The sequence below is a fragment of the Leuresthes tenuis genome, unplaced genomic scaffold (genome assembly GCF_036924035.1).
Source record: "Leuresthes tenuis unplaced genomic scaffold, fLeuTen1.0.hap1 SCAF_5, whole genome shotgun sequence".
Lineage (NCBI taxonomy): Eukaryota > Metazoa > Chordata > Actinopteri > Atheriniformes > Atherinopsidae > Leuresthes > Leuresthes tenuis.
In genome coordinates, this window is record NW_027325359.1 from 27,815,872 (window position 1) to 27,843,573 (window position 27,702).

Sequence of the window (27,702 nt, forward strand, 5' to 3'; positions counted from 1 at the left end):
CTATGGACCTAATTCTGATCAGCCTACGTGTTGTATCGCAAACTAACTGTCATGTCTGTTAATTTTGTCATGTTTTATGTTCCTGTCTAGTTTTTAGTTTAGCCATGTCTCTGCTGTTTTCCTCAGACTCTCTCCTGCCCTGCCATCAGCCCCATTCAGCCTGCAATCACCTGTGTTTTTCCCCTTAGCTGCCTTCACTCAATAATCACCCTCCTCAGTATTTATTCCCCAGGTTTTTTCATGCCCATTGCCAGATCCTCACCGTCATCCATGCCACCATCACTCGTGTGTATCAGGTTTGTCCATGTAGTCTTTTTCAGATTTTGACTGTTTTAGTCAGGTTTTGTTTTATCAATTTCAAGTTTAGGTTTTTGTCTTACGACTCAGCCTTCCCTTTTGTTTGGATTATTTTGGAAGAAATCAAGTGTTTTCTTTTAAATATCTGCATCCGGGTCCTTCCTCACCACCACGCCACACAACCTACTTGACACTAACCTCTTTGCTGGGGGAGACCTTATTTGGATAGTTGGGGATAGGGATATACGAGGTACATTTCAAAGGTATCATTTAACAATGACATGGTATTGAATTAATGTATTCATTTTTTTAAATCATTCAATGTATTTATTGAATATTGTATTTTTTAATTTCCCCCACGGGGGATGAATAAAGTATTTTTGATCTATTTTTATGTATTGGACTTTCTTTTTACCCTTTAGAGTGTGACTACTCTTTTCATTTACTTGAACATAATATTAACTCCCACATCAAGAACTTTCTGGTAGCCTCACAACCTTGGATACAATGACATATTGATCCATCATGCTTGGCTGTTGATGTGTTTTGGATCTTAGGCGGGTTGAGCAGGTTTTCCTGAGAGCTTTGGGCGGAGCCTGGATTGCTCCTGTTCCTCATTAAAACTCATTAAAACGCCCTGATAGGAGCTGCAGGAGCAACCAGTCTTCGCCAGATCATCTTACTATCTTTAGTGGTAAATCGGCTCTCTATATGATGCGTCGTATAGTTCTCCAAGTTTCTCTGACAACTCCCTTTTCCCCTAGCGTCTACCTGCCTCGCATGCTCTTCCTTCATCCTGGTTTCCTTGTACCTGCCTTGCCTTATCCTGGATATCCCAGCCCCCTGTTATCAATTACCAGCCTGCTCGCCTCACCGCCGACTCGGATCCAAAGCTGACACAGCCATCGCTCTCCCCTCATTCACGGACTTCCTCCCTCTCATAAGTAAGGACTATTTACTACCTTTGGATTATCCAGCTACCATTACAGAGGATCATTCTAACCCTCTCCCTCCTCTTGCAGAATCCTCCAGTGTCTGGATCCTACTCCGACTAAGTCACCACAAATACTTAATCAACCTTTTACCTTTGCATTTTATTCAGTATGCATTTAAGATCCGAATTCTTGATGGCTTGTGCTTAAGCCATGACAATCTCCATTGACAGCCCACTTACATTTTGACTTTACTTAAGTGATCTGTGCGCATTGGCAGTTGCGAAAAAGGGGACCCCCAACTTATTAGGGATCCCAAATTTTCTTCATTTTTATATCAGCAATTTTATGAAGCAAATTTATTTATATAGTTCAAACTCACTACAAAAAGTCCCCTCAGGGCAATTTAAAGAGCAAGTAAACATGTTCAATAGAAGTCCAGTTGGAAGATGTCCAATTAAATCCACAAATAAGCATAAGTGAGCTAAGTTTTTGTGTTTTGGTTTATTAGTTTCATATTTTGTTCTATATTTCAGTTATTTTCTGTCAGTCATTGACCTTTATTTTGTATCTCAGTTTCCTTGCTTCCGGTTTTATTTTGTTGACCTTTCCCCTTTTGTATTCTATTGAGTTTAGTTCCTCTCTTGTTTTTCACCAGGTCTTAATTTGCCACACCTGATCCTGGTTTGTTATGACTGCCCTCAGTATTTGTTGTCCAGGTTTTCCTTTGTTCAGTGCTAAACCACTCGGTTTTTTTTTCCTCTCCCAGTATTATTCAACCCTGTGTGATAAAGATTTTTTTCCTTTAATTTAATACTGTCTTTTTATTAATAGCATTTAATTATTTATTATATACAGTAATAATATAATTTGGTATCCCTTATTGGATTGATTTATTTATTTTTTATTTTTTTAAATACAATTCAGTTCAATGTAAATTCTATTCTATAGTTAATACTGTTGGAGCCACAAGTCAAATACAGACCCACAGTATGAACAGTTGTCTTCTCTGAAGGTATGCGAGAAGGTCAAGGCACTGAAGATTACTTTGACAGTTTAATTTGAAAGGAATAACTGCAGATATTGGGCTAATGTGTTCTCTATAGTAATTTAATATGTCAACAACTATAGTAATTTATAGCATATACAGCAATAATCGCAGATATTACATAAATTCAGCATGCCTACAAATGTTCCAGCTTACCATCAAATGGCTTGTCAAGGAAGTGCCCATACACAGTGCTGGTGACTTCACCCAGGTAGTTGATTGCCTTTAAAGTGTAGTTGCCGTTATTGTGGTGTGTTGGGTTTTTAAACGTTAGGCACCCCTCTATGTCATCCTGGTAAATATCCATATCAGGTCGCACGTACTCAGTATGGAAAATTTCCTAAATGGGGAGTAACAAAAGTGCAACAAACAATAAACATGTCAACAAAATGCATTTTCCTGCATATATAAAACTAATGGATAACCTCAAGAACTGTACAATATACGAAAGAGTGCATCAGGAAATTATTATTAGAGGGCTAATTTAATATATGAAATTGTATTGTAAAACATAAAGGCATGTGTAAAATATTCTGTACCTAAAATTAGGCAGGTACCAAAGCCATTGTTAAGGTAAAATATGGATAAACACTTTACATAAATGTATATATTAAATAGCCTTACAAAACATAACACTTGGATATACAGTGTCAAATCTCAGGATTACTTTATTTGATATCCACAATGCCATCTCCAAAAATAAACAATTACAGCTAAATGCAAGCAGTTTGCTTAAATAAACTACCTCTACATAATAAAACAGAACGGAATAGTAATTTAGTTGGTGAAAGATCTACCATTTACCAAAAAAAGAACAATAAATCAAGAGCAAGTGAAATGCACATTCATTATATATGTCAACATAAAGGAGAAGTACCCTTCAACTGAAGATGCTGCTGAATAAATAATATGCTTTATAAATGGTATGTAATATCCTTTTAAGATCCACAACTGAGGGGCAGGCTGAGACTGTAAAAACTGTGGGTCAAGGGAGGGTGTGAGGGCAGGGGAGCAGAAGGCTTAGCATCCTTCTGAGCTGAGCCCAAAATATTTCAGTTCATTGGATCTGTCCAGACATCTATCAGTCTGAATCCCCCATCACCTCGGAGCCTGTTATCTTTATCATTCCTGACCAAATATTCCTCACATTTTTCTGCTGCTTGTTCTCAGCTTTCTCATGTCCACCTTCCTGTCTCCCTTATCTTATTTCTAAACTCTCTGAACACTCCTCTATAACGTCCTGTCTCTTTGCATCCCTGCATGAAGGTTTCTCTTCTTGTTTAGCAGCTCTTTCAGATAAGGTGATTCACTCACTGTCCTAATGGGGATGGTGTTAAACACACAGTGGTTGAAAGAATCTGTCACACAATCAGTTGTAGCACTGATGTCATGTTCATGTGGCTAACAGACTGCAACCCAGTCTGTTTCTTCAAAGCATGCCATCAGAGCTTCCTTGATTTCAGGTAATCTCGTAGCAGTTATTTTGGTCACAGGATGCTGGGACACCTGGGTTGATGAATATTAGGGACATCTAATATTAGTTAGTATCATAAACTAACATATTTCTTTATGGCAAAAAAAAAAATCTTATGAGAAAAGTGGAACCCAAGAAGGAAGTTTTGTGTTGTGGTGCAGCTTCTCATCTAACAAACAGTTGTGACAATGTGAGGAAGATGTCACGAGGTGATGATTTGACTTGCCATAAATTTTTTGATTCAGATGTTTATGTTTATGCATTTAGCAGACGCTTTAATCCAAAGCGACTCACAAATGAGGATATAACATTACAGCTAACATCAAAGCTAACAATAAGCTACGTAGAAGGAAGCCACTAGTCAGACTCTGTCAGAGGTGACAGGGCTGAGTGTAGAGATATAGTGCAGGCACAGAAGGAAGTACAGAAGGAGAAATTGCATTAAAGGGGAAGTGCTAGGGTAAGATATACTCTCTGAAGAGCTGGGTCTTCAAGAGTTTCTTGAAGATAGACAGGGACGCCCCTGTTCTGGTAGCACTTGGTAGGTCAGTCTACCATCGTGGAACGACACATGAAAAGAGTCTGAATTGTCCTAAGCATGGTGTAGGTACTGCTAGATGACAATCCTGTGACGACCAGAAGGACCGAGCGCCTTTGTGAGAGCATTCAAGTAGATGGGAGCCATTCCATTAAGGACTTTGTAGGCTAACATCAATGACTTGAATTTGATGTGGACGGCTAACAGTAGCCAGTGGAGTTCAATGAACAGAGGGGTGACGTGAGCTCTTTTTCGGCTGATCGAAGACCAGATGCGCCGCCGCATTCTGAACCATCTGTAGAGGTTTCACAGCACAGGCTGGGAGACCAGTTAGGAGAGCGTCGCTGTAGTCAAGGCGGGAGATGACCATAGCCTGCACCAGGAGCTGGGTGGCGTGTTGGGTTAGGTATGGCCTGATCTTTCTTATGTTAAGCAATGCAAAGCGGCACGATCGAGTGACAGAGGCAACATGATCTTTAAAGGTCAGTCAATTGAGTGTCATCAATCTTGACACCCAAGTTTCTAGCTACCTTTGATGGAGCAATAGATAGGGATACAGTTTGGATGCAGGTGCTGTGGTGTATGGTTGGGTTGGCTGGGAATACAAGCAATTCAGTTTTAGAGAGGTTAAGTTGGAGGTGATGGGCTTTCATCCATCTCGATATGTCATAGAGACAGTCTGAGATTCGTGCTGAGACCATGTGTTCATCAGGTGGAAATGACAGATAGAGCTGGGTACCATCAGCATAACAATGGTATGAGAAGCCATGTGATCGGATGATCTGGCCCAGTGAGGTGGTGTACATGGCAAAGAGAAGAGGTCAAAGAACTGAACCTTGGGGGACCCCTGTGGTGAGGTGGTGCGCTGCAGAAGTGTGACCAAGCCAGGATACTTTGAATGACCGACCAGTGAGGTATGATTCAAACCAGGAGTGTGCTCTCCCTGCGATGCCCTTGCTAGTAAGTATGGACAAAAGGATGGCGTGGTTGACTGTGTCAAATGCAACCGATAGGTCGAGCAGGATAAATACTGAGGACTTAGCTGTCACTCTGGCTTCTTTTAAGGCTTCTGTCACAGCCAACAGAGCCGTTTCAGTGGAGTGTCCACTTTTAAACCCAAATTGGTTTGGATCAAGGAGGTTGTTTTGTGAGAGGTGAAGGCCGTCCTTTCAATGGTTTTAGAGTAGAGTAGAGAGACTGGTCGATAGTTCTCCACATGAGTTGGAGGGAGGGAAGGTTTCTTGAGCAGTGGTGTAACCCGAGCTTGCTTGAATATGGTAGGAAATGTGCCCGATGTCAGTGAAGCATTAATCACATGTGTGACTACTGCAGTTACAGTGGGAGCAATGTACTGGAATTGATTAGTAGGAACAGGGTCCAGCGGGCATGTAGTAGGACGGCTATATGTGAGTTTAGACACTGCTCTAAGCGAGAGGGGTGAATGACGAAAAAGATGCAGTAGGACTTCTGCATGCCAAATATGTGGTACAAGGTTTGGGTGTTTTTGATGATGCTCATGGCCTTCCTTGTGCAGTGTGACCTGTATATGTATTTTAGACTGGAGAGCTAAGAGTCTATGATCCTCTCCAATGGCAACTGGGATAAGCACCGGCCACCTCGCGACCCTGATAAAGTGGGTATATTAAATGGATAGATGAATGGATGGTCGGGACTAAGGTCAATGTTAATTTTGTTAATTTTGTGCTCTGAAGGCTCATGCTCCAGAGACTGAAGCTCAGAAGGCTGCTGCACTGAAGACTGAAGCTCTGCAGGCCAGGGCACTGGTTGAAGGAGCAGCTGTAATGACAGCTTGGGAACTGGCTGAAGCGAAGACTGATGTAGACTCTGATGCTGAAGTGGCAGCTGCAGTGAAGGCTAATGAGCTGGACCCGGGATGGCAGATGTCTGTAACTTAAGAGATTTCTGTGGCTGTGGAGAATGCTGTAAGCTACGTAGATCTGCCAAAGCTTCACTATCAACCGCCTTAACCATAGTCTCCCAGATTAACGACATGAGGAGATAAGGTCTAGCCTGCCGTAAATCCATAAGCTCCACGGAAATCCTCAGTCTCTCCCAGGGCTGTGAAGGCTCATCAACAGTTTCACTGAATGTTTTGATAATCTTGAGAACTTCCTGGAGCTCCTCCGGAGTGAGCCAAGCCACAGGAGCCACAACAAGAGCTGAAGAACCCAATGCTGGAATGGGGGCTGAAGAAGCAGACGCATGAGCTAAATCTAAATGCTGTCTTTGGGGAAAACTTGAGAAATGAGTGTATTCATATCTATTCTTGGTATGTGAGTGAGCTCTGAGGGTCCACCATTACAACTTTTTTTTTCTATTAGACCAAATTGGCTTATGGTTAAATTCTCAATAATTTAAAAACAACAATTGAATTGAATAATACTTTATTAATCCCAAAATGGGAAATAATTTTTGCAGAGTAAAGAATCAAAACAGTTATTAGTCGTGAGTTATTGTAAAAAGTTATTGAGTATTTATTGCTGTTAAAGGAATGACTCTTTGATTGCTGTTTGCTTATTTTCTTATGTAGAGGATGTGCAGGATGAAAAGCTCATTTTAGTGGGTGCTGAAAGGTGTTCACTTGCTTACTGAGGTGAGACAATAACAGTCTCTCCAAGACTTCCATGGTGTGAGATGTTGGGGCATCTGGTCTATAGTCATTAAGAACAGATGGGTGAGATTTTTTTTTATCAGAATAAGACAGGCTTTCCTTGACAGTACAGGAACTTTCTCCTGTCCCAGGTTAATGTTAAAGAGGTGCTGTTGAGTCCCAAATATCTGTTCAGGGCAGGCATTCATGACCCTTGGGTTGACATCATCTTATCTGCAGCCTTGTTCCAGTTCAATCTCTCCAGCTGCCTCCTCGCCTGACTGCTGGATACAGACAGGCTGGAGGGGGAGAATGGGGAGATCTCAGTTTGCCCGGATGTGGGGGAGATGTTGGAGAGGTTGTGTTAAGATCCAGGACTGAGGTGCAGGATCACACCATAGAGGTGTTTCAGGGAGACTGTGGGTCCAGGTAGAGAGTGAGGTCTTTGTAGTTGGAGACAGTGGGGACAATGTTAAGCATTGCTCTGGGCTGAACCTACTGAAAAACGGGTTCTGGCTCTGTCCAGGATCTTTTTCATCCCTGGCCACACATCCTTCATGTCAATCTGCTTGCGTTTGTTTTCCAGCTTTTTTCCTGTACAGTTCCTTGCTCTCTTTTATCAACTCCATCAGAATTTGATCAGCTTCCTGAGAAACCTGAGAAGCCTTCTTGTCAATGCTATTATGATCAAAGGTTGCCGCTGAATAATGGGGTGTATAGGTGGAGTTGAGGCATTTGATTTTCCTGAGACAAGGCATAAGAACTGTATGCATCTTTTCTATTTGTATGTAACATAACTTACTCACTAAGTAAGAATGTAAAACTCTGGAAAAAGAAGCAATGCCGTAAAACATCAGATGGAACATATAATCTGAACAACAGATTTCGTAAAAATAGACTCAATCTCACCTTATCATTGTAGAACCATCTTAAGGTCGGGTGAGGAGAACCACGAACAGTAAACTCGATGCATGTATCATGGCGGCGCTCGGGCTCCTTCAGCTTTACAATGGTGGGAGGAACTGAATGAATGAAATGAAAGAAAAAGAAAATGAATGAAAGAAAAGAAGAACATTAGACCACTGTTCACATCAGAACTAGAAAAGAAACTGCCTGCGATTCAGAAATGACGTTGTGGAAATAATTGTCTTTCTTTTACAACAAATTCAGAAAAGCAGATGAGGTTCCTTATTGTGTTGTGTGGGAGTCAGCGGAAAGCAGCATACAGATTGGTGGAACGGACAAACTCTCACCAGCACACACACCTGCTCACACACAGTGCAGCCGCAAATGCTCTGAAATATGTTCACACGTTATCTCTCCAGCAATATTCTGAGGGGTTAATGTTGTAGACGTGCAATTTTGACATGTCACTACACAATATTTCTGGACTGAATATAGTGCATGTGTGAAAGCAGTAAATAGAGAGACATATTGGAAGGATATCCCAAAAATCTTTTTTTTATGTTAGTCATGATCTGTTTGATTTAGCTAGAATGATTATGTTCTTGCTTTTCTGTTTTTGTTATATTGTTACACCCCTCTCCGTCTTCACTGGCCTTGCAGTGGCAGTGCAAGTCTTTGGGTGGTGCATCGGCTTAATTGCTCTAATTAGCTTCACTAGCTGCAACTGTGAAGGTATGCGTAAACCATGCTGGATGTGGCTTGCAGGGGTAACCACTCTTGCTGCTGGTAGTGTGTACATCTGCACAATTGCCTGAGCAAGATATGCCATACTTTTATCTCTGCAGTCTGTCTACTGTTTTTGTTTCTAGTTATGTTTCTATTGTTTTAATGATTGGACCGATAGTCCTGTTTTCGCTGCTTTGTTTTTTGGTAAGCTTAGTTTTTCATTAGCGGTATTAAACTTTAAGGGTTACTCTGACTTACTCACGAAAGTGATCTGGTTAATTTAAGTCACTTGAGTCAGTGTTGTTGACCACTACTACTGATAATAATGATAATAATAATAATAGTGTGTATAATAATACAGTGTCTTTTCTAGTTCTGATGTGAACAGTGGTCTAATGTTCTTCTTTTCTTAAGAAAAGAATAATAAGAAGAATAAGAAAATATCAACATTTTTAAAAGAAGTATAAGGAGAAAAAGTATAAAATATAAAATAAATGCTATTATGTGCAAAAAAGTAGCAAAAACAGTAACCTATAAGTATAAAATATAAAATATAAATTCAAATAACAGATCGTGAATGCAGTAAATGAGGTAGTGGTGTTTGCAAAATACTGTGCAATGTAAACAATTGAACAGTATGTAACGTGCATGATGCATAAACAGTCCTTGGAGAGCAAAGTGGTTTGAGTGTTCGGGTGGGGGGGTTCAGGGTGGGCAGGAGTTCAATGCAGGAGTGATGAAGAAAAACATCACCGTTTTGCAGTGGCCCAGCCAGAGTCCTGACTTGAATCCAATTGAGAATGTGTGGAGGGAGCTAAAGATCAGGGTGATGGCAAGGAGACCCTCCAACCTGAAAGAGTCGGAGCTCATCGCTAAAGATGAATGGGGAAAAATACCAGTGGAGACATGCAAAAAGCTGGTCATCAGTGCGGACTGCTTGATGTTGTTGAGAATCTTGATGTATTGCTCTTTTTTGATGGTGCCGTTTACTGTGATTAGGTTGAATCACACTGGCTGAATAACACCCCCAAAGCATTAGGTTCCCACCACCGTGTTTAACAGTGGGGATCGTTTCTTAGGGTTGAAGGCTTCTCCTTTTTTACACCAAATGATGGATACACCATTGTGGCCAAATAATTAAATTTTTGTTTCATATGACCATAAAACACAAGACCAGAAGTCTTCTCCTTTGTCCAGATGAGCATTTGCAAAGGCCAAGCACGCTTTTGTGTGCCTTATCTGGAGAAATGGCCGTGGAACCCAGCAATGTGCAGTGTATGATGGACTGTCTTCCTTCAGATGTTGCCACCAGCAGAGCCCAGATTCACCAGGATGGCCTTGGTGGTGATCCTTGGATTCCTTTTCTCATCTCTCTCTATCATCCTGGCCAGCACTGGCCTCACTCAGTTCATACAGCTCAAGTCCTTCTCTTCTCAGCCCTCCCCCGTAACTTCAGGTGTTCCCCAGGCCTCTGCACAGAACCTCCATTAGAGGAGAGATTTGTGTTAGATTTCATAGTGCCTCCCTTGGTGAATAGTTTTTGTGCTATTCGTAATTGTGCCTCCATTAATCGAGAGAGCGTCTTTCGTTTATTCCGCCTCACTTGGAGTGCGTGTACAGTTTATTTGTTATCGTTTCACAGCCTTTTCTTCCTGGAGTGGAGTGAGTTTTGTTTTTGATAAGTTTTATAGCTACACTAGCCTCAAACATAGATATTGAGGAAAGTGTATTAGGTTTTCATAGCCTCTTTTTGCTCTGTTCTGGAGATCCCTAAGTTGTTAATCTTGAATGAACAGTCTTACTTTGATAACCCTGCATCTGTGTCCTGTGTCCTGTTGGTCCTCCTCCCTCACCCACTGCCCCTCTGAGATTAAATCCTGGCTCATCTCAAAACTGAGCTCCTTCTTCTTGGCACCAAATCCACCCTATCCAAAGTTAACAGTTTCTCCCTCACCATAGACGGCTCCACAGTGTCCCCCTCCCCCCAGATTGAGAGTCTGGGTTCCACAACAGCAGGTGAAACTGATTCACAATCAATGTTGCTTTCTAACTGGACGGGTTGATTTCACAGAAGTGTGACTGACTTGGAGTTATATTGTGTTATTTAGGTGTTCCCTTAATTTTTTTGAGCAGTGTATATATATGCATGTGTGTATATATATGTATATTTATGTATGTGTATATATGTATATGAATGTATGGACAGAACATCTTGGTAGATACCGCACTTGATGTTCACCTGTGCAATTGAAATTGGCCTCCAAGGTTGTCTCCACAGACCCATTTAGGTTCTATAGTTTGTCGACCACCACAATGTCTGGCTGCTTAGGCATCACCTGTTTTTCAGTCTAGATGTGGAAGTTCCACAGGATCTTAGCGCTGACATTTTTCATTGCCTTTGATGGTATAATCCACAGTATGATTTTGGGACTTCCAACCCATACTCAGCACAGCTGTTCCTGTATACTATTCCTGCCACTTGGTTATGGTGTTCTATGTATGCTGAGCCTACCTGCAACTTACACCTCACTACTATGTGCTGGACTGTGTCACATGCAGTTAATTTCTTTAGCCAGTTGGTGTCTATAATTTTGAAGGAAACTACAAATTGACATATATTTAAAGGAAGAAAATCTTAGTTTGCAGATTTGATATAACATACTCTTGTCAATAAAACAATGGGGGTGGTGTGCTAATCCCTGTATTTTTTTAACCAGATTTTATTTTTGTTAATGTCAAAATAACATACTTATCACAACAGCTTTTAATGTCATGGCCCCCCTGGGGAGGTATTTGGGCTATAAAGAATTATAAACTGGACTGTAAATCATTAATACATCCCATATCCATCTGCAAGTAAGTAAGTACTCCTCGGGTCCTAAAGCAAGTGCGAGGGACCATCAATAGTTGTTGATCAGAGGCTCTCAAGGTACGAGCTGCAGTGTAAGGCTGGATCAGATCACAGATGTAGGGAGGAGCCTGTCCATGCAAAGCTCTGAATGTCAAAACCAAAATTTTATAGTTTATGCAGTAAAATACAGGGAGCCAGTGAAGAGATTTTAAGACGGGGGGTGATGTGGGCTCTGCTGTCAGTGCGCGTCAGGATCCTCGCAGCAGAGTTTTGTACAAGCTGTAAACTAGTCAAATCCTTCTTGCTTAGACAGGTGAACAAGCTGTTACGGGAGTCTAGACGTGATCAAATAAATGCATGTATCAGCATCTCAAGATTATTTTTTGGAGACGATAGTTCTTAGTTTGGTGATGTTACGCAGCAGGAAAAAGCAGGTCTTTAGTAACTGTTTTGTGTGATGTTCTAGAGATATGGCTTTGTGAAAAAGGACTCATGAGAGATTAACTAAAATCTGTGTGAGGATGGAGACCATCAAACACATGACATTAAATTCATAAAAAAGGGAAAGTGAGTTATTGTTCTGGAAAAGTAAGCCAAAAAAATTTTTGTAGAGTTTTCTGTGTTTGGCAGTGTGCACAGCTTTTTGATAAATACATGTAAAAACCACTGCCATCTTGTGAATTTGAACAAATTCACAAGATGGAAGCTTATGAAGCTTGGATATAGTCTGATGGGTGAAGGGAAGGTTTTAAAAGAGCTGGGGAATACGCCAGAAGACAGGGACAGGTTAAACATTTTGTTAACCCAAGGTCCAACGACTTCAAAGACATTCTGGAAAAGCCTGGTAGGGAGGACATTGGATGCGTTACAGGATGGTTTTATTTTGGACAAAGCTGAGATACACTCTAGTGGTACAGGTTTGAATGAAGACCAAGTGTGGGAGGGAGGCTCAACATGGACTAAGTTGCAGCAAGAAGCTCGGGGATTTCTGTCCTTTATATCCCTGATCTTTTCAATGAAAAAGTATATAAAAAACATTGCATTCAGCTTGGCAAATCACAGGGGCAGCCAGGACATCAGGAGACCCAATATAATTGATTGTGTCGAACAGTACTTTTGGATTTTTTTTATTAGTTGCTATCAACTGGCAAAAATAATCAGACCTGGCAACTTTTATCTTTTCACTTAGAGAAGACATCATCTGGTCTATGAATGTTTATGTGTGTGTTCTGTGTATTAGCTTACAGTGAACAGTTAGCTGAACAGAAGCGTTGGTCATCCCCACTATGTTGGTGGCTGTGCAAGTTAGCAGAAAGTTGTTGTCATCTCTGCTCACATTGACCAATGTTATGTTGATGGAGTGAATACTGTTGTTGTAGACTCTAGCCTGGAAGGACAGCAAGATAAGACAAGCAGACATGCTTGAAGGAATGAACATGTCAAATGAGAGTCTAGAGTAGAATGAGAAAAGAAATATCACAGAGCATACTCATTTAGTCACAATAATGTAACATTTTTTCACGTAGTGTTAGCAGAATGAGACAGCTTTACATTTCTGCGACTCAGGCACTCGTGTATAGTAACTTTGATGGTTAAGCCATGTCATTTCATTTTCTAGAAGAGTAATAAACACAGTCATGAAATCCTTTGAATCCTGGTTAGTTACTATAGTCATAATGTCTGGTTTAAGTATTTAGGTAATACTTGATTTTAAGAACATATATCTGGAAACAGTTTGCTGGAATTTATGTGACTTACACACAAACAGAGCTGAGTTGTTCAGATATGATAGGATGTTACATCTCTTTATACACTGAGATGATCAAACCAGAATTTGTGTTAATGTGCTGGAGAAATGATTAATATTTGAGATCAACACAATAGAATAGTTGGGTGAATACTTAGACGAATGAGCAAAAAATGTTTATATGCTTACTTGAGTTTTTTCTCTACTTGAGTTTCTAAGGAGGCTTGAGGCACATTAGGATGAATGAAACCACATGGTAAATTGACAACATTTGAACCACATTCACACACAAACTCACAAAAACACTTGTTACTCTACTTTTCTATTACAGGATATGTAGTGTGCTTTGTTTATTGTTTTTTTTCACTATCACACACATTAGCAAACTAGTCAATGATATATTATCTGATTCACATTGGTTTTTGCTGCTTTTCAAAGGTTATATTCAGATTAGCTTTCCCAGTGAATGAAAACCCTTTGATCCATTTTCTGTACCCACATAATCCAACTCAGGGTTGCAGGGGATCTGGAGCCTATCCCAACTGTCATTGGGCGACAGGCAGATCCCTGGACAGGTCATCAGACCATCACAGGGCATACAGAGACAAACAACCATGCACGCTCACACTCAGTCCAAGGATAAACTTAGAGTCACCAATTAACCTGACATGTATGTATGTGGGAGGAAGCCGAGAGAACCCACGCATACACGGGGAGAGCATGCAAACTCCACACAGAAAGGCTGCCGGCCCGGATTCGAACCAGAAACCCTCTTGCTGTGAAGTGCTAACCACCACACCACCGTGTAGCCTCAATATTAGTAAACCTCAAAACCGAAACAAAACCATTCAGAGTAGTTCTCTTCCTCTCTCTGTAATACTAAGATGACTTTTTTGTTCAATAGAATCGGTCATTATCTGCATGATCCACTGTCTTTGAATGGTGGTTTTTTTTACTGTCTGTGTCAGGCTAATCTGTTGTTAAAATTTACATTGAAATTCTGATATTTTTGGCTCTAGTTATATTTGTATTATAACACCTCAGGAGCTCAGAGTGAAGGAATTTCTACTCATCCACATTGTTTTTTTTTCGCTTTTTAAATATAAGCTGCACAGCAGAGCAGCAGGAAAGATACAGTGAGTCAAGGGAAATTCAGGAATTAACTTGAGGACAATTGAAACAGTTGCTGCTTTCTTCTTACACACAATATAATGGATTATCTTAATCTTTAACTAGAGGGCAGTATATTGATGCACACCGTACTATTGTGGACAAGTAGTGAAAATAGTGTTTTGAAATCTTGTAGTAAGCTTATATCATTTTATAAAATCTCAACAGTAAATAGTCAAAGCATCTCTGTGCTCATCAACATTGGTCCTTTGAATACATTCTGGGGAACAGCACAGCAGAAAAGCCGGGAGACTAATAAGAGACAGAAGCAGCAAAATGCAGGTAATAACAGAAATTTCAGGATAAAAAACAATGGAGAGAATGTAATGGCAATATCAATACTGAGCTAGACTGCTCTGTGTCAGTTCAACCATGTTTTCCACATGGTCCTGCCTTAAATTATTACTTTTTACTTGGACAAAGATTGGTCACTTTTCTGCAGGTGAATTATGGGACCAGTACATGAACAAATGTCCAACTCTATCATAAGTTAGGTTATCCATACATATCCACGTTAACAGGGAGCAAGCTGGAAGCAGTACACAGGTCATGTGTGTGTCTGTGTGTTCCCGGTCAGGACATGATTCCAGTAAGTTCTGTACTAACATAAGTTAGTGACATAGAATTGAAGCCATGCTGTTGGATTAACGAGGTCTGCGTCAGGTGTTGGGATACCAGGGCATAGTGATGGCGAGTGGCCTATTGGAACAAGACATTCACGGACTAGAGTTGAGAATCTCATATGTTGAAATGCTACTATTCCAGCAATCCCAGTGAGAAAGGATATATGCAGGGAATGTGGGACCAATGAATACTTTGAAACCAACATCTAAACTACCAAAGAAACAACTTTAACTCAGTGTTCTAATGTTTCGAAATGGAGTGTAAAATGGTGGAGTGTAAAATGCTCTCCTCACAAGTCTAGTCGTTATGCTCTCCTTACTGTGAGTGAATGTCTGTATCATCCATACCTCTTGCGCAGTGACGGAGTGCAAGCCATTGACAGGCCAGTCCACCTCAGGTAGTGGAGATCCAGAGCCATTACAGATCGCTGTTACTCGATCCCCCTCAACAACTGTTAGGTTGCTGTGACTGACTCCGATAACTGGCAGGTCTGAAACAGAGAAACAGATGCGGTGTTCACAATCTCATAATCTATGCTTGATATGTATATACACATATACATACACATATATATTCTATACTTTGTCCTCTATAGCAGTGGTTCAAATCCTACGGTCCCAGCCCTCCAGAGACCACAGAGGTTGCCATAATTAGATTTGCAAAATCTAACTTGTTTAAAATCATAATACATTCACTGGATTAACTAAAATCTGTGTGAGGATGGAGACCATCAAACACATGACATTACATTCATAAAAAAGGGAAAGTGAGTTATTGTTCTGGAAAGATAATCCAATAAAATGTTGTAGAGTTTTCTGTGTTTGGCAGTGTGCACAGCTTTTTGATAAATACAAGTAAAAACCACTGCCATCTTGTGAATTTGTTCAAATTCTTAACTGTGAATTTCATCCATGATGAAGAGCATGTTAGACTGTCATGAGGATACCAACAACCTGCTGTATTCAACAACTTAAACGCGAATAAGGTAATTTTATTAGACAGCAAATTAAGTTGTTATCTTTGGACCTGAGCGCTTCAGGGAGAAACTGTCTAGCTATATAATTACTCTAGATAGTATTTCCTTGGCTTCTAGTACTACAACGAGGAACCTTGGAGTTATTTTTGACCAGAATTTATCATTTGACTCACATATAAAAGTGGTTTCTAGGACTGCCTTCATTCACCTTCGTAACATTGTTAAAATCAGGAACATCCTGTCTCAGGGTGATGCAGAGAAACTGCTCCATGCATTTGTTACTTCAAGATTGGACTACTGTAATTCTTTCTTATTGGGCTGTCCCACAGATTCTCTGAAAAGCCTCCAGCTGATCCAAAATGCTGCAGCCAGAGTTCTCATGAGAACTAACAGGAGAGATCATGTTTCTCCAGTTTTAGCTTCTCTTCATTGGCCCATCTAACTTAACCATACTTGAGACTTTTCTTGCCAAGATTGAACTGTAAAGAACAATAAAAATATGTAACAATAACAACGGGCCAGCTGTGGCTGAGGACACAATGCAGTCATCTATCAATCAGAACACCAGTGGTTTGTTCACGTTATCTTTTGGCAAAACTCTGAACCCTACAATGCCCCTGATGCACGTATTTAAAAAAAGTGTTTAGTGTCAAGAAGAGTGCAATTGTTGTTAAAGAAATGTTTATTTACCAATTATGAGAGCTATAACAATGCAGAAACTGCTGTTTTTAGACCAAACCATTTTCTAATGTATTTAATATTTACGCACAGTTAACATTTTTAAGTTCAACAGTTCCAGAGGTCCAGTTCCCATCACATTTTTGTAGGTGGATATTGTACAAGCAAAGTATGTTTGAATGTTACGTAAGTGTCTTTTAACTATACTCCTTTTCCAAGAACCAGGGTTTTTTTAGGGGGTACTTTCCTCGGCTCCCATCTGTTTTGACTACAGAACCAGGAGCTTAAGACATCCAGTGGAGAAATTTCATCTACAAAAAAGACCTTAGAAGGGGGCAGTATTTTTGTGAGTAGCATGATCCTTTATTGATGTGGTTGATTTATTAATTGTATTGAGGCATTGAAAATTTCAGACTGGTCAAGTATTCCCACATTCCATTTCAAGGTTAATATACACATTAGCTCCTAAAATATGTAAAATTTAACTTGTACTGCAATAAAAGATCTCACCCTTTGGTTGATTGATAGATTTCTTTGTACCAAGGCACATTTTAAATGTAAATGGAGGTCCTGAACCAAAAAACAAATTCAAATATAGCCAAACTGAAAAGTGAAGTCTTTTGGAAGTCTTATCATGGAAAAGTTGATTTATCAGACCTGAGAAACTGTCTTTTTGATCAAAGCCAAAGAGTGCATCTGAAATATCTTACCTAAACAGGTAATCAGGTTCAGACCTATGTGTTGTAACAAGAAACAAGCTACGTCTGTGTCGCTGCTAAGTTACTGGCACTTGATTATCATCTTTTTTGGGACTGTCCCCATCAGACTGAGAGTGATGACATCTGCCAACCACTTTGACTCTTATCCAAAGAAAGCATTAGCACATACAGACGTGGACAAAATTGTTGGTACCCTTCCGAAAAAGAAAGAAAAACCCACAATGGTCATTGAAATAACTTGAAACTGACAAAAGTAATAATGGATAAAATTTACTGACAATTAACTAATTAAAAAAGTAATTGCTTTTGAATTGTGGCTCTACAGAATTGTTTTCAAAAACAAACTAATGAAACTGATGGTACTCTTGAATTAATGTTTTGTTGGACAAGCTTTTCATGCAGTCACTGCATCAAGAGATTTATGTAACTCTCATTGAGACTTCTGGCCCACTCTTCATGAGCAAACTGCTCCAGCTTTCTGTTTCCACAGATGTTCAGTAGGATTTAGATCAGGACTCATTGAAGGCCACTTCAGAATAATCCAGTGTTTTGTTCTTAGCCATTCTTGGGTGATTTTAGCTGCGTGTTTTGGGTCATTATCCTGTTTGAAGACCCATGACCTGCGCCCGAGACCAAGCTGTTTTACACTGGGTAGCACATTTTGCTCCAGAAAGCCATGATAGTTTTGAGATTCCATTGTATCCTGCACAGATTCAAGACACCCTGTGCCAGATGCAGCAAAGCAGCCCCAGAATATAATTGAGCCTCTTTCATGTTTCACAGTAGGGACAGTGTTATTTTCTTGGTATGCTTCATTTTTGTGTCAGTGAAAATAGAGCTGATGTGCCTTGCCAAAAAGCTCCAGTTTTGTCTCATCTGTCGAAAGGACATTCTGTTTATGTTTATGCATTTAGCAGACGCTTTTATCCAAAGCGACTTACAAATGAAGATATAACAAGCTATAATGTCAAACATGGTGGATAGAAGAAGCTGAAAATCGCACTTTTGCAATCAAAATGTAAAACGTGTGGCTGCAGCTTGAATAATTGTTTTGAGTTCATTTGGTTCGGTGCTGAGTGAAAAAAAACACTTTACGCTGCACGTAAAAACATGGAGGATCAAAGTTTTGCCGACACTACTATGCATTTAAAATCATTACCTCTGTACAATTCCTCTGTACAGATTATCAAATTATGTAAAATGAGCCTACTGCTGCTGTGTGTTATTGTGACTGCAGCAGTTCACACTTGCTCTATTTTGAAATTGACAGATAAATAAAATAAATAATAAATAAAAGGTTCACAAGAATTTGCAAAACAATTAAATCATATAAAAGTCAACGTCTCACATAGTGTTAAAAGCCAAGGAAGAAGGATTTGTTTTCAGAAAGGATTTAAAAACAAACAGAGAAGAGGCCTGTCTGATGTGCAGAGGCAGATTGTTCCAAAGTTTTGGAGCTGCAACTGTGAAAGCGGGATGCCCTCTGAGCTTCCTCTTAGTTTTGGCACACTCAGGAGCAGCTGATCAGCTGACCTGAGAGAGCAGGAGGGTGCATCAGGGTGAAGAAGCTCAGAGAGGGAGGGCGGGGCAAGGCCATTGAGGGATTTAAAAACAATTAAAATCATTTTAAAATGAATCCTGGAGTATATGGGCAGCCAGTGGAGTGAGGAAATGGGAGAAATGTGCTCATATTTACGTGTGCCAGTTAAAAGACGTGTAGCAGCATTTTCAACCATCTGAAGACGGGCGATGGAGGATGCACTAATCCCCACATAGAGTGCATTACAGTAGTCCAGCCGAGTAGAAACAAAGGCATGGATTATTGTCTTAAAAAGCTGTCTCAGAAGGATTGGCTTTATTTTAGCTAGCTGCCCAGTATGGTGCCTTGCTCGAGAGCACAAGGGCACCTTGGCTGTGGCAAGGAGGTGAACTGACACCGCTCCAGCTGTCAGTTTCACCAATCTTTTTGAGTGGTGAGAGAGGGAATTGAACTGCAAACCTTCCAGTTATTGGACAACCCACACTAACCACTGAGCCACGGCCATATATAAAAGGTAGTTTGGAGATTGGCCAGAAATTGGCAAGAACTGCAGGATCTAGACCAGGTTTTTTAATGAGTGGTTGAACTAAAGCATACTTAAAATTTTCAGGGACTATACTTGAGGACAGACTGCTATTTATGACAGAAGTGACAGATGGCCCAGAAAATGGTGGGGAAAACCTCTTTAAATAGTCATGGAGGGACAGCATCATCTGGAGAACCTGAGGGCTTAAAACGACCAACAATCACTGGCTCAAACTGGTTAAAAACAGCAGAGCAGGGAACAGAGATTAAAGGGTTGTAAGCAGGAGGTGAGATAAGAGGTCCACTCAAAGAGACTTTATCAACAAAAAAGTGCAGAAGGTTCTCACAAACAGTAGTGGAGGGCTCCATACAGACAGTCTGTGGGGCATCAAGAACTGTCTTAATGGTCCTAAACTGAATCCCTATCTCTCCAAACTGAATCCCTATCTCCCCAAACTGAATCCCTATCTCTTGCTCCATCAAAGGTAGCTAGAAACTTGGGTGTCATGATTGATTACCAACTAACCTTTAAAGATCACGTTACCTCTGTTGCTTGTTTATGCCGCTTTGCATTGCTAAACATAAGAAAGATGAGACCATACCTAAGCCAACATGCCACCCAGCTCCTGGTGCAGGCCATGGTCATCTCCTACCTTGACGACTGCAACGCTCTCCTAACTGGTCTCCCAGCCTTTGCTGTGAAACCTCTGCAGATGGTTCAGAACGCGGTGGCGCGTCTGATCTTTGATCAGCCTAAAAGAACACACGTCACCCCTCTGTTCATTGAACTCCACTGGTTACCCTTAGCTGCCCGCATCAAATTCAAGTCACTGATGTTAGCCTACAAAGTCCTTAATGGAACGGCTCCCATCTATTTGAAACGTCTTGTAAAGGCTTATGTCACAACTCAGTCCCTCCGGTTGTCGCAGGATTGTTGTCTAGCAGTGCACACTTAAGACAATCCAAACTCTTTTCATGTGTCGTCCCATGATGGTGGAATGACCTACCGAGCGCTACCAGAACAGGGGCGTCCATGTCTATCTTCAAGAAACTCTTGAAAACCCAGCTCTTCAGAGAGCATCTCCTATCCTAGCACTTACCTTGTACTTCCCTACCCCCTCTATCTTTGCACTTTATCTAAGAGCTGGAGGAGGTAGCGGGGAGGGGGAGGTCTTGGGATTTGTGTTTAGACTGTTGCCCCCACAACTTAAGCCAGGATAATGGTAGAATGGTTGAAAATGGATGGATGGATAGTCAGTCAGAATTTGTTTGTTGATAAACTAAACTGAAAATTCTTTCTTACCTAATAGTATAAATAATTCATAACATTAGATCAAAAATATTATTGTTTAAAGGTACTGATAAGTGGCTCGATGTATGATCTTTAAAATATAAATCTTGAGATTATCTTCCATCAATAAATAAGTAGACATAATAAACAAGAAATCCTGCATTTTTATGCTTTGTAACTATAGCAGCAACAACTATCGAATAAAGATGGATTCTTAGTGCATTCAAAGAGCAGATAAACAGAGCTCCATTACTTTAAAAAGATATCAAAATCACTGTGTATTAATTGCAACAGAAAACAGTCCTCAACACCACATTATCTCATATCTGAGTAACATCAAGTAGCTTCAAGAAAAAAAAACTCTGTCAGAAGTAAAAATTCCCAGTCTTTGAGGATAAACTGAGAAAACTTCATTTTCAAATATATACTTTTTATTACCACAACTGCTGATGTTCATATCCTGCAGTTGTATATTTATGCCGTCACTGGCACAGTATAACTGCTGGCTGCTAAGTCCCGCTTCTCCTCTCTGTTGCCATAGCTGCAGCCAGCGAATCTCACAGCCACAGGCGAAAATCACTTCCTCTAAATGCCTGGAAAAAAAGAGAAAAATAACATAATCTGTAACAACATATAAACCAAACTGAGATCAAATGAAGCAGACTGAAGCAATTTGGCATAATACTATTGTCTTCTCATTTTTGTTCTTAATCATTTGTTGTTTTTTGTTTGTCATATCTTATCCTGTTGTGTATGTAACCCTGTTAATAAATCCCTATCTGTAAAAATAGATGATAAATAATTAATAGTTTAAATGTGTTATTCTTGGGTAAAACTGAAAAAAAGAGTATTCCGTCATAAAGGTTCAAATGGTTTGATAGAGTAGATTGTAACAAATAAGTTTAAAACATTTTAAAGAGACAAAGGTGCATTGCTGAATACTTTATTTTATTTTGAAGAAGTACTGGTAGAGAGGAAGTGTAATCCTGGTCCTTAATTGGTTAAGGTGTGTGTATGTATTTTGTGGGCGGGGCGAGACGAAAGAATGACGATCGGGAGGGGACAGGAGGAAGACGCATGACAGCGAGTGTATGACTCTACAAAAGACAAAGTGTATAGTTTCCTGTATCTCAGAGACTGTCTGCTCGACAGTCTGTACCTGGATACTGGAGCTAGGCCTGTTTGGTATGCAGCCAGAGACTTTCTGCCCGAAAAGTTCTGTGTATGCTGCAGCCGTTTTAGCTTACAAGAGTTTGAGCTATTTCAGTGTGTGTTACTAACATTCGCTAGCAAAGCGAACTGACTTGCTCGAGAGTAGCTAAACTAGCTCCTGTCGTCGACTGTGTCTCTTGGTCTCAATGCGGGACTGTGAGGATTAACCTGCACTGTTGCCATGGTGTGTGACTCGTTGTCTCTCGGACATTGTCGCCGGTTGCCTGGACTTCATTGCCCTTTCGCCTGCCAGCGGCCATGTTGGAGGCCTAGTCTACCTGCAGCATCGCCTTTGGTTTGAGACTTGGACCGGGTAAACGGTTGCTCTTTGTTGAGTTGATCCGTACTGAAGGTAAAAATTTCCTTTTCGCTGTTCTCCATTTGGATTTAAAGTGTGGATTTCCTCGCACTCAAGCGTCACCATATCTCAGGCCTGCAACGGAGTTATTTTGGTTTTGCCGGCTTTGTATGTGTGAGTGAATGTGTGGGCCCACTGAGTTGTTGAATCTTTAAACGTTTTTGTGCTGGACTTAGAAGGGTTTTCTGTTGAAACTTAAAACGTTTCTGTGCTGGACTTAGAAGGGTTTTCTGTTGAAACCTAACGATATTTTTTATGAAACTGATTGAAAGACAAAAGAGACGAGAAGAATTTAATTTAATTTAAAGGGTATTATTTGTGGTTAAATGTGTAGCCGAAATAAATGATTGATTATTTTCTAAAACAGTTTGTGTTATTCCTCTGCTGTACTGCACAGAGAAATATTATCTTAGAGTATTTTAAACTTTAAAGCTGTACACAATCATTATCTTAAAGGGAGAGAGTATTTTAAAGGTATTACTTTCAGTAAACCATAGTTTGTTTTACAAACTCAGGGCCCCTCTCTGCTGTAAGGAGGAGAAGTGGGCTACATGTGTCTCGTTTGTCTCTATGTGGCCGTGTGATGGACTGGCGACCTGACCAGGATGTAACCTGCCTCTCATCCAATGACAGCTTGCAGAGGAGTCCAATGATGATCTGTTACTCCTCTGGCAACAAGATACAGTATAAAGATATTATTATAACTGCTGTATGATAAATGTAAACTGATTTGAAAAAACTGTCTTCATTAAATTGATTAGTAATGAAATGGCAGTGGCAGCCCATGTTCTAGTTCTCCATACCATTCCTATACCGTCAATCGGGTAGCGGGTGGGCTGGAGCATATCCCAGCAGACATCGGGCGAAAGACGAGGTACACCCTGGACAGGTCGCCAGTCCATCACAGGGCCACATAGAGACGAACGAGACAAACAACCATGCACGCTCACACTCACTCCTACGGACAATTTCCATACCATCTATCCATATTCTGTACCCGCTTAATCCTATTTAGGATCATTTAGTGAGAGGGATACAACCTGGACAGGTTGCCAGTCCATCAAGCACAGAGACAAATGAGACTAACATGCATGCCTCCATACCACTAAACCCAATAAAAGGAGGTAATGACTAAGTTAGACGACTAATGCTGACGCTTTGCGGTAAGACATATTGCATCACTTCCTGTCTCAATGGTGTCCAGCAAACAACGTGGGCTACATAGATAATCTTTCTGGAGAAAACCTGATCTGATGAGGAAAGACGGCATCCATCCCACTTTGGAAGGAGTGGCTCTCATTTCTAGAAATATGGACGAATGACATGACAACCCAGGGTTGAGACGAGGATGCAGAGTTGTAGTCTTACACACTTCTCTGCAGCTTGCCACCTGCTGCTACTCCCCCCAAATCCGCATAATGACTGTATCTGCTTCCACACCACCCAAATTAAATAAATCAATAAAACAAAGGAAAACATCAAACTATTAAATGTGGTTTGCTGAATATTAGATCTCTACTTTCCAGGTCTCTGTTAGTGAATGATTTGATCTGTGATCATCATATTGATATATTTTGTCTTGCAGAAACCTGGCTGCAGCAGGAGGATCATGTTAGCATTAATGAATCAACTCCCTTTGACTATTTAAATGTTCACGTTCCTCGAACCACAGGCAGAGGAGGAGGAGTGGCAGCTATCTTCAGATCAGGGTTACTAATCAGTCTAAAACCCAAGGTTAGCTCAGTTTTTCCCAAAATGGAAATCACAAAAACCTCTTCTACTTGTTGTTGTGTATCGTCCACCTGGCCCTTATTCTGAGTTTCTGTCTGAATTCGCAGAGTTTTTATCCCAGTTAGTGCTGAGTACAGAAAAAGTCATTGTAGTTATTAATAACGTATGAGAAAGCCCTTCGTAAAGCTAGAACTGCTTATTATTCATCATTGATAGAAGAGAATAAGAACAATCAGAGATCTATCAGAGAGAAGATTAATGGAATCCTTCCCACTATTATCACTGATGTACCATCAAGTAGAGCAGCTTTAGAAGTATCTTTAAAACCTGATTTATATTTAGATGGCTTCTGCCCAATTGATCTCTCTGAGCTAACAACAGCAATAGTCTCTTCTAAGCCATCAACTTGTATTTTAGACCCAATCCCAACCAGACTGTTCAAGGAGGTTTTCCCCTTTAATTGACACTTCCATATTGGATTTGATCAATTTGTCTTTGTTGACAGGATATGTACCTCAGACTTTTAAGGTTGCTGTCATGAAACCTTTACTTAAAAAACCTACTCTTGATTCAGAAGTGTTAGCTAATTATCGGCCGATAGCCAATCTCCCTTTTTGTCTGAAGTTCTTGAAAAAATTGTTGCCGCTCAGACACACTGAAGTTGTTCTCTTTGAACCTGAGCGCTTTAGGGAGAACTTGTCTCGCTATATAATTACTCTAGATGGTATTTCCTTGGCTTCTTGTAAAACAGTATTTTTGACCAGAATTCATCATTTGACTCACATATAAAACTGGTTTCTAGGACTGCCTTCTTTCACCTTCGTAATATTGTTAAAATCAGGAACATCCTGAGTGATGCAGAAAAACCGCTCCATGCATTTGTTACTTCAGGATTGGACTACTTTAATTCTTTATTAGTGGGCTGTCCCACAGATTCTCTGAAAAGCCTCCAGCTGATCCAAAATGCTGCAGCCAGAGTTCTGATGAGAACTAACAGCAGAGATCATGTTTCTCCAGTTTTAGTTTCTCTTCATTGATTCCCTGTTAAATTCAGAATAGAATTTAAGATTCTTCTCCTCACATTTAAAGCTATTAATGACCGAGCTCCATCATATCTTAAAGATCTCATAGTTGGATATTTTCCCAACAGCGCACTTTGCTCTCAGACTGCAGGTTTACTTGTGGTTCCCAGAGTTTCTAAAAGTAGAATGTGAGGCAGAGCCTTCAGTTATCAGGCCCCTCTCTGTGGAACCAGCTTCCAGTTTGGCTTCAGGAAGCAGACACCCTCTCTACCTTTAAGATTAGGCTTAAAATTTTCCTTTTTGATAAAGTTTATAGTTAGGGATGGCTAAGGTGAGCCTGACACATCCCATAGTTAAGCTGCTCTATAGCAGCTTAACTATGGGATGTGTAAGACTGCAGGGGGGCCTCATCTGTCACACCTTTCCTCACTTTGCTCTCTTTTTCCCCCTGTTTAATTTCTCAAATGATATTATGTACAGGTGACATTATTGTGTTTCCCTGTTCCCAGGTATTCTTTGAATGGTGTTACGATATTTGTTGTCCCCTCTTTTCTGTCCTCTCAAACCCCAGCTGGTCGAGGCGAATGGTCTGTGCAATTCCCTTGGCTAGGGAATTGTTTTAAATTGGCTGTGTATGTATGAATTGGATTATTTTGAAATGAATTAATTGGATTTGATTGGGTTATGATTACAATGAATTGAACTCCAATTGGCTTCAATTGGACAGTATTATTGAAGTGCCTTGAGATGACCTTTGTTGTATTTTGGCTTTATATAAATAAAACTGAATTGAATTTAATTGAAAATTCAGAGGCCCACATAAAAATGAGAAATGAACATGAACTTGTTCATTTATCTCATGACAATAAGATAATTCCTATTTTTTTTCACATTTATTTCTTACTTTCCAAGCAAATCCAAGTATTCATTATTGTGTAATGTTAATCATACATGTTAACCAACACGTTCACAAAGCAGTTTCAGAAGGCACCACTTTGCTCATGTTTAATTTTATTTAAGAAACTAAAAAGTGTAGCTTTCATTTGAAAAAATTCTGTTTAGTGTTTAGTTTCTGTCATCGCCTGAGGCAGCCACACTAGATTACCAATTAATAATAAGACCCTTCTCTTGTATCTACACAAATATATGCAAATCTACACAATGAAAGTGCTGAAAGCAATGGAACAAAGTAGGAACAAACCATAGACTTACAGTTCTAAGAGCTGAAGATGTTCAAAGATCTGCCAGGATAGTGTTGTCAACATGGGGTTTTTGGACAGGTTTCTTAGGGAGAGAATAACAGATCACAAAATTACAACTGGAAATTCTTAGACACACTTTGTGCAGAACTACAGGGAAAGAGTAGATTAAATTATATTAGAATAATGTTTACATCTCTATGAGTCACTGCTAGATTCAACATAATTGCTAATCTTGCATAGTTAACTCTATCCCATACTTGTTATATTCTAACGCTCACTCTTACAGATCTTTAGTTTTTATTTTTCACTTTTTAGCGTTGTGTCTGGTTCTCTAGCTTAGCATGGCTACCAGTTCTCTTCCTCTATCTCCTGCTTTCACCTGCTCCGTGTGTCAGATGTTTAGTTACTCCTCTGCCTCCTTTAGTGGTAATGGTACATGTAACAAATGTAGTCTTTTTGTAGTTTTGGAGGCAAGGTTATCTGAATTGGAAGCTCGGCTCTGCACTGTTGAAAACCACCCGATAGCGAGCCAGGCCCCTTTAGTCAGTGCGGAGCCACCTAGCGTAGCTAGCTCTGTTAGTCGTCCCCGAGCAGATCCCGAGCAGCCGGGACTTAAGAGTGGCTGGGTGACTGTCAGGAAGAGGAGTCATAGTCCTAAAGTCAAGCCCGTGGTTCACCATCAACCTGTCCACGTTTCTAATAGATTTTCTCCACTCAGCGACACACCCGCTGAGGACAAAACCCTGGTAATTGGCAGCTCTATAGTCAGAAACGTGGCATTAGAGACACCAGCGACCATAGTCAAATGCATTCCAGGGGCCAGAGCGGGCGACATAGAATCCTATTTAAAACTGCTGGCTAAGGATATACGTAAATACGGTAAAATAGTTATTCACGTCGGCGGTAATGACACCCGGTTACGCCAATCGGAGGTCACTAAAATTAATGTTGCATCGGTGTGTAATTTTGCCAAAACAATGTCGGACTCCGTAGTTTTCTCTGGACCCCTGCCAAATCTGACCAGTGATGACATGTTTAGCCGCATGTCCTCATTCAATCGCTGGTTGTCTAGATGGTGTCCAGCAAACAACGTGGGCTACATAGATAATTGGCAATCTTTCTGGAGAAAACCTGGTCTGATGAGGAGAGACGGCATCCATCCCACTTTGGAAGGAGCGGCTCTCATTTCTAGAAATATGGACGAATTTATTAGTCATCCAAAAACATGACATCCCAGGGTTGAGACCAGGATGCAGAGTTGTAGTCTTACACACTTCTCTGCGGCTTCCCACCTGATGCTGCCCCCCCCTCAATCAAAAAACACAAAAGGAGCAAATCCTCTTGTGCAAAAAAAAATTAAAACAAAAACTTTAACTGAACAAAAACATCAAACTATTAAATGTGGTTTGCTGAATATTAGATCTCTCCCTTTGAAGTCTCTGTTAGTGAATGATTTGATTTGTGATCATCATATTGATATATTTTGTCTTACAGAAACCTGGCTGCAGCAGGAGGATCATGTTA

At 40.4% G+C, this 27,702-nt stretch overlaps 1 protein-coding gene across 2 annotated transcripts in view; it reads right to left on the minus strand.

The window, feature by feature from the left end:
* Positions 1-27,702, minus strand: part of LOC140307584 (NT-3 growth factor receptor-like) — a 98,888-nt gene that overhangs the window by 47,602 nt on the left and 23,584 nt on the right. For both annotated transcript variants that reach the window (XM_072386534.1, XM_072386535.1), the window contains exons 4-9: positions 26,189-26,260; positions 21,092-21,246; positions 15,272-15,414; positions 12,629-12,770; positions 7,810-7,922; positions 2,434-2,617 (exon numbers count right to left, since the gene is read on the minus strand). In XM_072386534.1, the coding sequence (XP_072242635.1) occupies positions 2,434-2,617; positions 7,810-7,922; positions 12,629-12,770; positions 15,272-15,414; positions 21,092-21,246; positions 26,189-26,260 (809 nt within the window). The remainder of the gene's footprint in view (positions 1-2,433; positions 2,618-7,809; positions 7,923-12,628; positions 12,771-15,271; positions 15,415-21,091; positions 21,247-26,188; positions 26,261-27,702) is intronic.